The sequence below is a fragment of the Coniosporium apollinis genome (genome assembly GCF_000281105.1).
Source record: "Coniosporium apollinis CBS 100218 chromosome Unknown supercont1.53, whole genome shotgun sequence".
NCBI classification, from domain to species: domain Eukaryota; kingdom Fungi; phylum Ascomycota; class Dothideomycetes; genus Coniosporium; species Coniosporium apollinis.
In genome coordinates, this window is record NW_006913315.1 from 118,634 (window position 1) to 126,638 (window position 8,005).

The following is an 8,005-nucleotide window of genomic DNA, read 5'->3' on the forward strand; positions in this document are numbered from 1 at the left end:
TTCAGCCACGTTGCAATAGATTCGAGTGGTGATGTCAATATTTGATTCCACGGACATGTGGATTGAAATGTGAACAATGGTGTTGCTGATCCGAGCTTTGAATGTAGGTACATTGCAAAACCGAGAGTATACCTCCAACCTACATACTGTATCTTCGCCAGACTGCAAGTGTCCAGGAACCCACACTTCGGCGCCTTAAATATCATTTGCAGTAATGACGCTCACTGCTTAAAGGAGAAATTCGCTTCGTCCGTCCCGTCGCTGAGCCTAGCCGATCGCCATATCCACCAATCGACAGCAAGCAGCTCACTCCCCGCAGTTCTAGAGATTTCCCCGGATTTCATCCCGCGCTCCAGGTTTGCGGGATGCTCACCCATGCGCCTCAACGGCTCAAAGCTATCGCATGGCCAAAAATGCCGACTTCTCACTTCACTCATCGTATTACTATGACTGCGCTGTTGTCTACAATGACCCCATCATACGAGCGTCTGCCAGCGAGTTAGTAACTCGACTCTCTAGTCTCTGCGCTTCACCGCGATCGCCCCACAATGGCTGGTGAGCCGGGCGTGAACACCGCCGTCGACGAGCTGGACAAGTTCAATGCGGAAAGCATCATTGTGATTGTATATCTTACACGTAGCCTGCTTCTTACCATCCGAGACTAACTACCGCAGGTCTGCACCGCTCTCGGCCTCTACAACGCGCTCGAGCTCCTCCTCCTCATCTACCTAATCTTCAAGCGCAAGCATGGCCTCTACTACTGGAGCATGCTGATCGCCACCTTTGGGCTAATTCCCTACTCCGTCGGGCGGCTGATGGTCTACTTCGGTCTCTCCAATGAAGTCGCCGCCGTCCTCATCGACAACATCGGCTGGATGCTTATGGTGTCCGGGCAGTCCTTCGTGCTATACAGCCGGCTACACCTGGTGCTACATAGCCCGCGGATCCTGCGGGTGGTGCTGTGGATCATCATCCTCGACGCCGTGATCTTGCATACGACGACTACGGTTGTGTCGCATGTTAGTAATCTCACGGATACGGGGAGGGGCTTTGCGGACGCGTATAAGGTTATTGAGAAGATACAGATGACGATTTTCTGCATGCAGGAGCTTGGGATTTCGGGGCTGTACGTGTGGAAGACGGTCGATATCCTAAGGACCACACTCACGCAGAATGCGCGCAATATTATGAAGCAACTTTTTGGCATCAATGTGTTGATTATATTGATGGATATCGCACTGCTGGCTCTGGAATACAGGAACGTGACGGTGTATCAACAAAGCTTTAAGGGGGTCGTATATAGCGTCAAGCTCAAGCTGGAGTTCGCGGTGCTCAACCAGCTGGTCGAGGTTGTGCGGCCGGGTGGTGGCATGGGATCACAAAGCACAGCTGAGGGACCAGAGTTTGCGGATCTGTCGAGAAGTCGAAGCGATCTACACGCCGAACCCAAGCCGGAGAAGCATCACAGGTCATTCTGGTACAGCAAACAGGGCGCCACGCAATCAGAGAAGGTCACCTCTCCGCCAGAGTCACCCTCCACGCAAGATCCGCCTTTCATCCTCGGGCCAACATTTTCGCCGATACGGACGCCAGCAGGCCCAAATGAGCTCGAAGAGGACGGGATTCTCGATGTGAGCACCAGCACGGAGACGTCAAAAGAGCTAAGCACAACCCGGCCGAGAGCGAGTCTCGAGTCCGAAGATGCGGACTCGGAGCAGATGTATATGCGAGCGATGCGGCAAATATCGCATCCCCAGTAGGCTGCGTTCATGGTGTCAGGTGTAACGCTTGTAACGGACACGCTCGCGGACGAGAAGGACGCCATCTATGGCAGGCGGCTTCGTGAGGTTCAGCGAAGGCGTTCAGGCGTGCCCTACGCTGTACGTACAGGTCAATGCTTCTGTGAAATGCAGATAATAGCCTCACGGCTCAGGTGGTTGTCATTGGAGCCTAGTTGTGTGCATTATTGGTAGACCGACTTGATCGCCATGATCCACGAGCAAGATGCAACATCATGGCCACCTTGGAATGCATAATTGGTCTGAACAGACGCAATGTGCGAGGAGCAGTGGGTAAGTGCTTTCTGGTTGAGCTCAGAGGCCGCCGCAGGCAACCACCAACGCCTTGGTCTTCTCATCACGAAGTGGTAAAAGCGATCGCCAGCACCCACGATGCCGTCAAGCCAGATTTCCCCACGAAACTCCGTCCTTCGCGAGGCGGACGACGAATGTTCGAGTCAGCCATCGCGCCCTTTTCGCTAGCGTCAAGTAGGCTGGTCCGCGCACTGCGCTGTTTTACGGGCGAGTCTGCTACATCCTCCTTCGGATATAAGGTGACGGGCTCTCTGCATAAAGGCTGGCCTCGCGAGAGTTCAAGCCATCCTGTCGTTCTGGTTGGCATTAATTGCTTTTGTTAATCGAGAGGTGCTGTCTAGGTACTTAGGTAAGGGTGCCGGTGACCAGAATAGCAGCCCGGCGGCACCTTCGTGCTCCATCTACCCCTTGCTGTAATGTAGCAGCGCTCATGCTTAGAAGATGGCCAGTTACTCCTTGAACCTACCCAAGTACTCGCGCGGCTGTGGCTGTGGCTGGTAGCTTAAGAATGTTGGCGGCCACGGATCATGTACATCACAAGGGTTATAGAAATAATCAGAGAGCGTGGAGTTCTGAATGCTCGGATTTCTCTTCAATCGTACCTAGTCTCTAGCGACGCATATAATGATGCTCCCAAACTACGGAAACATTATTAACCCTAAGCCAGAGAAGAAGATACAGGAAGACTATTCTGATACCTCTCCTCCTAAATGGACTGAGTGTCATGTTTATAGTATGCAAAATGTGCATGCCGAGTGAAGGTATCGATTCCGTACGACAGCAGCGTACACTGAAGTAGTAGCACGAGAAGAAGTCGGAAGCAGCTGCGGCGAGAGGTCCTCTTCACCAATCACTCATCCTCCAGGGCCTTCCAACCATGTGGTGCGCACTCTACGACCTCGGCCATTGAGCATAGCACTTGTTTAGCTAGCGCCCAGGGGACGTCGGCGTGTTGGAGACGATAGGCTGTATTGAAAAACTCGTGAACGATCTTGATCGGCTATGTGCGCGGCCAAGTGGGGTCGCTCTTTCCCGGCACCATCAGTTTTCCATGATATTGGTACTCGAGCCATATTGGGAGGTTCTTCCAGCAGAGTTTTGTTTCCTTAGGATCTTTGCTCCAAGAGAAAAGCCATCCAAAGCCGTCCGGGCCTAGAGTTAGCATTCTCCTCTTCTCGTCGCCGATTTTGGCCAGCTATAGACGTTGAGCGGTGGGGTCGTTGTTTGTTACATCGCATGTGAACCTGTTCTTATGGTAGAAGATTCCGATAGTCTCTTTTCGAATCTGACGTAGTGATATTGAAAGTTCGATTAGACTCGATCTGACTCTAGATTAATCTATTTAGCTCGACGCTAGATTACTCTACACTTATCACGTGCCACCCTACTAGCTACTTGTAGTAAGGTTTCTAAAAATATCACGAGTCTTAGTAGGTATTAAACCTTATTATTTTAATTATCTAAACGCGTCTATTTGTATTAATTTAACTACTAACTATACTATTAATACTATATTAATAAAAATATTTATTACTTCTAAGATCTTAGAGCTATCTCTAAGATCTTAAAGCTACTAAGCTTATATCTATCTTAAGAGTTACTTATAAGAAAGTCTATATACTTAGCTAAATTAAGCTTTTTAGGCTTTTTAGGCTTTTTAGGCTTCTTAAGCTTCTTAAGCTTCTCGAGTTTATTAAGTTTATTAGAATACTTAGAATACTTAGAGCTACTTAAACTATCTAAGCTACCTAAGCTACTAAGCTACTAAGCTACTAAGCTACTAAGCTACTAAGCTACTAAGCTACTATATAAAGCTCTATCTCTCTAGTTTTATCTATCTAGCTCTATCTAGCTATTTATACTATAGTATATAGAACTAGCTATAGTATATACTTATAAAACTTTTGAAAAAAAAAGTTAAAACTACTTAATTTTTAAATAGTAGTTATTTTGTTTCTACTAGCTAGGGGATGAAAAATTAAGTAAGAATAGAACTCTAAAAAGTAGCTTAAATAGCTTAGGTAGCTCAAGTAGCTTAGTAGCTTTAAAGCTCTAAGGTTTTAGAGATAGCCTTAAGAATCTAGTAGTAAAATCTAATAGCTTAGAGCTAGCTTTAAGTAACTAGAATTATTAAAAGTATTACGGTTTAGACTTAGTATTCCTTAGTGTTCGAATCTTTAGTTATTCTAGAGTCACGTAATTAGGTTATATACTCTACTTATAGAATTATCTTCCTATTTTCCTTACTATACCTTCTAACCGCATATAATATCTTATATATTACTCTAATAAATTAAGTTTTAGTATTAAGCCTCTCTATATTATAATATTATATTATATCTACTAATTATCTCTTATTATAGCTTAGCTATAGCCTATTATATATTCTCCTACTTCCGCTAAAGCGCCTATATCTATAGATAATACCTCTAACGCGCTATAAGCTCCTATAGCTATTAACTCTTCTATAATACTTACTATAAAAGTTCTAAAGAATCTTAATACCTAGTACTAGTTCTTTATTAATCTTTTAAACTAGTTTAATAAGATATATACTTATAGCGGCACCTTTAAAAAGTAACTTAAGAATCTTACACGATAGTATAATACTATAGTTATTATATACACTAAAGCGACTAAGCGTATTACTTAACTTATAGCCTAAGCCACCTAATTAAACGCTAATTTAACTAAAAAGTTAAAAAAGCTTTCTAACCTAAAACTATTCTTTAGTTCTAATTATACCACCCTCCACTCCTTTATTATAAATATCTATATAAAGCTCTATATTAATGCTAACTAATACCCTACTAAAGCCGCTTAAACCTTATACTTATATAGTTACCTTAAGAGTACTACTTAAGCGCTCTTTCTTCCGTATATTTATATAGATAGTATACTTAAGTTTAGATTAATTAAGGAAATAATTAAGCACCTTAAGCTATTCTTTAATAACTTAAACCCTAAAGTAACTACTTAAGCTAAAATTATAGAAATCTATTAAAAGAATTATAACTTTATTATCTTTACTACTAATCTCTAACACTATATTCATAATACTAGGTATAATAATAATAAAAAGAAGTCTATACTCTTTATAAGTCTATTAAATAAGATTTAAAGCGCTCTAGTAAGCTAGAATACTAAGAAAATAAGCTATCTTAAGTACTTCTACCTCTACTAGCGTATTAATAGGCGCCTATATACTACTACTAGTATAGCTACTAGCATGTTATTCTTCTAAAAGTACTTCTTTCTAGCTCTACTTCCTACTACTAGCACTTTCTATATAATAACTACTATAACTACCTTCTTACTAGCTTCTCATCCTATACTAATTACACCCTAGTCTATACTTATAGCTTATAACTATAGTAACCCTATAGACTTTATAGTTAGTCGCGTCTAGTAGGACCTAATTATACTTAAGATAAAGTAATAGCGCTTTAACAATAATAAGTGCCTATACTATAGTAGTAACTATATAGTCTATAACTACCTAAAGAAGTCTTATACTACTATACACGTAATTAACTTTAGCTCTACTCCTAATACTCTAAACCCTACTACTCTATCTAGAGACTTAACTTATTTAGAAAATAAGTAGTTTCTACTAAAAGTTACTTATAGGAACCTATATCTAGAATAGTTAAGATTTTCTTTTCTATAATCTCCTAGTCACCTTAGTAAGACTTTAATAAAAATAAATACCTTATAATTAACTATACTTTAGTTACTAGTTTATATAAATATAAGTCTACTGCTCTTCTTAATACTAGAGCCTCTAGTACTATCTTTATTAACTAAGCTTATATATAAAACCTTAGCCTTTATTTTCTTTCTCTTAGTTCTTGTTACGACCTTATAGGACAAGACCGGCGTCACCGGTATAAGGCCGAATAGTGGCTAGCACCAGCTAGCCACCACGTGACTACTAGCTAGTGCTAGCAAAAAGGACCACGTGATTAGAAATAGATAGTAATACTAGTAGAGGATAGTAGTGCTAGCACTACTAGCCACTACTAGCCACTAAGGGCACCAGGCAGTATATAGGAGACACCGTTCTCGTTTATTAGAACGGTGTACTTAACTTAAATAAGAATCTAGCATTCTTTATAATATTAATCTGATCTCACTACGTGATATCAATCCTCACCTTATTAACTATATCTTAGCACTATTCCCTATCTCCTTAATTAGGACCCCAACCATCATAGTAATCTTTATTATCTTATAATAGCACCTCGTTACACTTTAAGCACCACTTTCGTGGAACACCTAAGATTAACACGCCGATATATCTACTATAGAATCAACCACCAGGCTATTAAGGGGACAGGCACCACCGCCACCTCTAGCACTAAAACTAATTAAGGTCAAGGTACCGGACGAGTATAGTGGAGAGCGTAATAAACTCGATTCATAGCTACTCTAATATAACCTATATATTTAGCACAACCAGGAACGTTTTTAAGAAGAAAACGAAGTTATATTTATTATCACCTATCTAAGGGGACGAGCATTTAAATGGATCTAGCCTCATCTCAAGGATTTCCTTAAGAATAATAAACGTAACTAGTCCCAGGAAACAACAGAACTATTTACCAATATACTCTTATTTAAAGTAAAGATACAACGAGTATTTAGAGACATCAACGCGGCACGTACTATAGAAAGAGAACTAATAAACTTAATCTAGAAGGGATTAGCAGCTAATTATGCTACCTAGTTCTAATTAGTAGCGTTAAACACCTTATAGAATAAGACAGCTTTAACCGCGTAGTACTACTAAGGATTAAAAGAGAACGTCAAGAACGACTTAGTTAGAGGCGACCGACTAGATTATTTACAAAAAATAATTTCCACGTTAATTAGGATTGACAATCGACTATACGAACGAAGATTAGAAAAGAAAGACTATAACGCGCTAGTAGTGGTAGGACGGAAATAGAGCCACCCTACTTAGTATAACTAAGACCCGTATAGGCTTAGGCCTATAGAACTTAACGTAACGGAAAGACGTCCGGGACGTCTCCTAAGGAGAAGGTCGTAGGGAGGACGCGGGACGCCCTTATAGGGATAAGAATTGTCCTTAGGATAAAGGAAGCCTTTTATAGGAAAGTGCTTCAACTGCGATCGCATAGGACACATCGCTCGGGATTATAGGCAACTAAAAAAGGCCTAGGCATTAGCTAAAACTAACGGCCTAAGGAGGTAAGACAAGTTGGCTGCCACTATAACTCACCATAACGCTATGTCCTAGACTACATACTATAACGATAGGTGTCAGATACACCTAAGTAACAAAAACGGATCGGGTTGGTTTCCGAAACCCCCTAGGACCGGACAAGCATTACAGGTCACTAAGAAGAAACCTAGCTAGAGGACCCCTACACGCAAGGAGGAACCACGACCTCTCTCGATTAGGGAAAGGGTCCAAGCGGAGTCTAGTCACTAAGGTTCACGGATAGAAGGCCTAGTCGCGCCCACTATAGTACTAAGTATACTCTCTAAGGAAGAGGCTGTATTATTAGAAGAAGAGTTGTTAGAGGAGGAATTTAGCTCCGATATCTTGAACCTAGTCCTAGATAAGGAACTAGAAGAAAGGGTACTAGAATAGAACCCTATCACGGGAGGATACCCACCTAAGATATAGCATTAGGCCTACTACGACGTATACGATCTTATAGAAGAATAAGTGGGATAATTAGAGTTTAAAGAGAAACTCTAGAAGATTAAAGTCCGCCTAACCGCATATAAAGTATAGTAGAGATCCGCTGTTAGTTTCAGCGAGCTATATAGAGAAGTCTACAACCTTATCTTAGGATAACTAGTTGCAGTCACGGAACGTATACGCTAGCTAGGGCAGATACTAAATAGTATGCCCCACCCAGGACACGAATACTACGATA

At 41.6% G+C, this 8,005-nt stretch overlaps 1 protein-coding gene across 1 annotated transcript; it reads left to right on the forward strand.

Moving 5' to 3' along the window:
- Nucleotides 1–548: 548 nt before the first annotated feature.
- Nucleotides 549–1,760, forward strand: W97_08409 (uncharacterized protein; the record flags this gene model as incomplete). The annotated part of the gene is made up of 2 exons (XM_007786223.1): nt 549–623; nt 675–1,760. 2 exons carry the CDS (start codon nt 549–551, stop codon nt 1,758–1,760), a joined length of 1,161 nt encoding a protein of 386 aa, XP_007784413.1.
- Nucleotides 1,761–8,005: the final 6,245 nt, after the last annotated feature.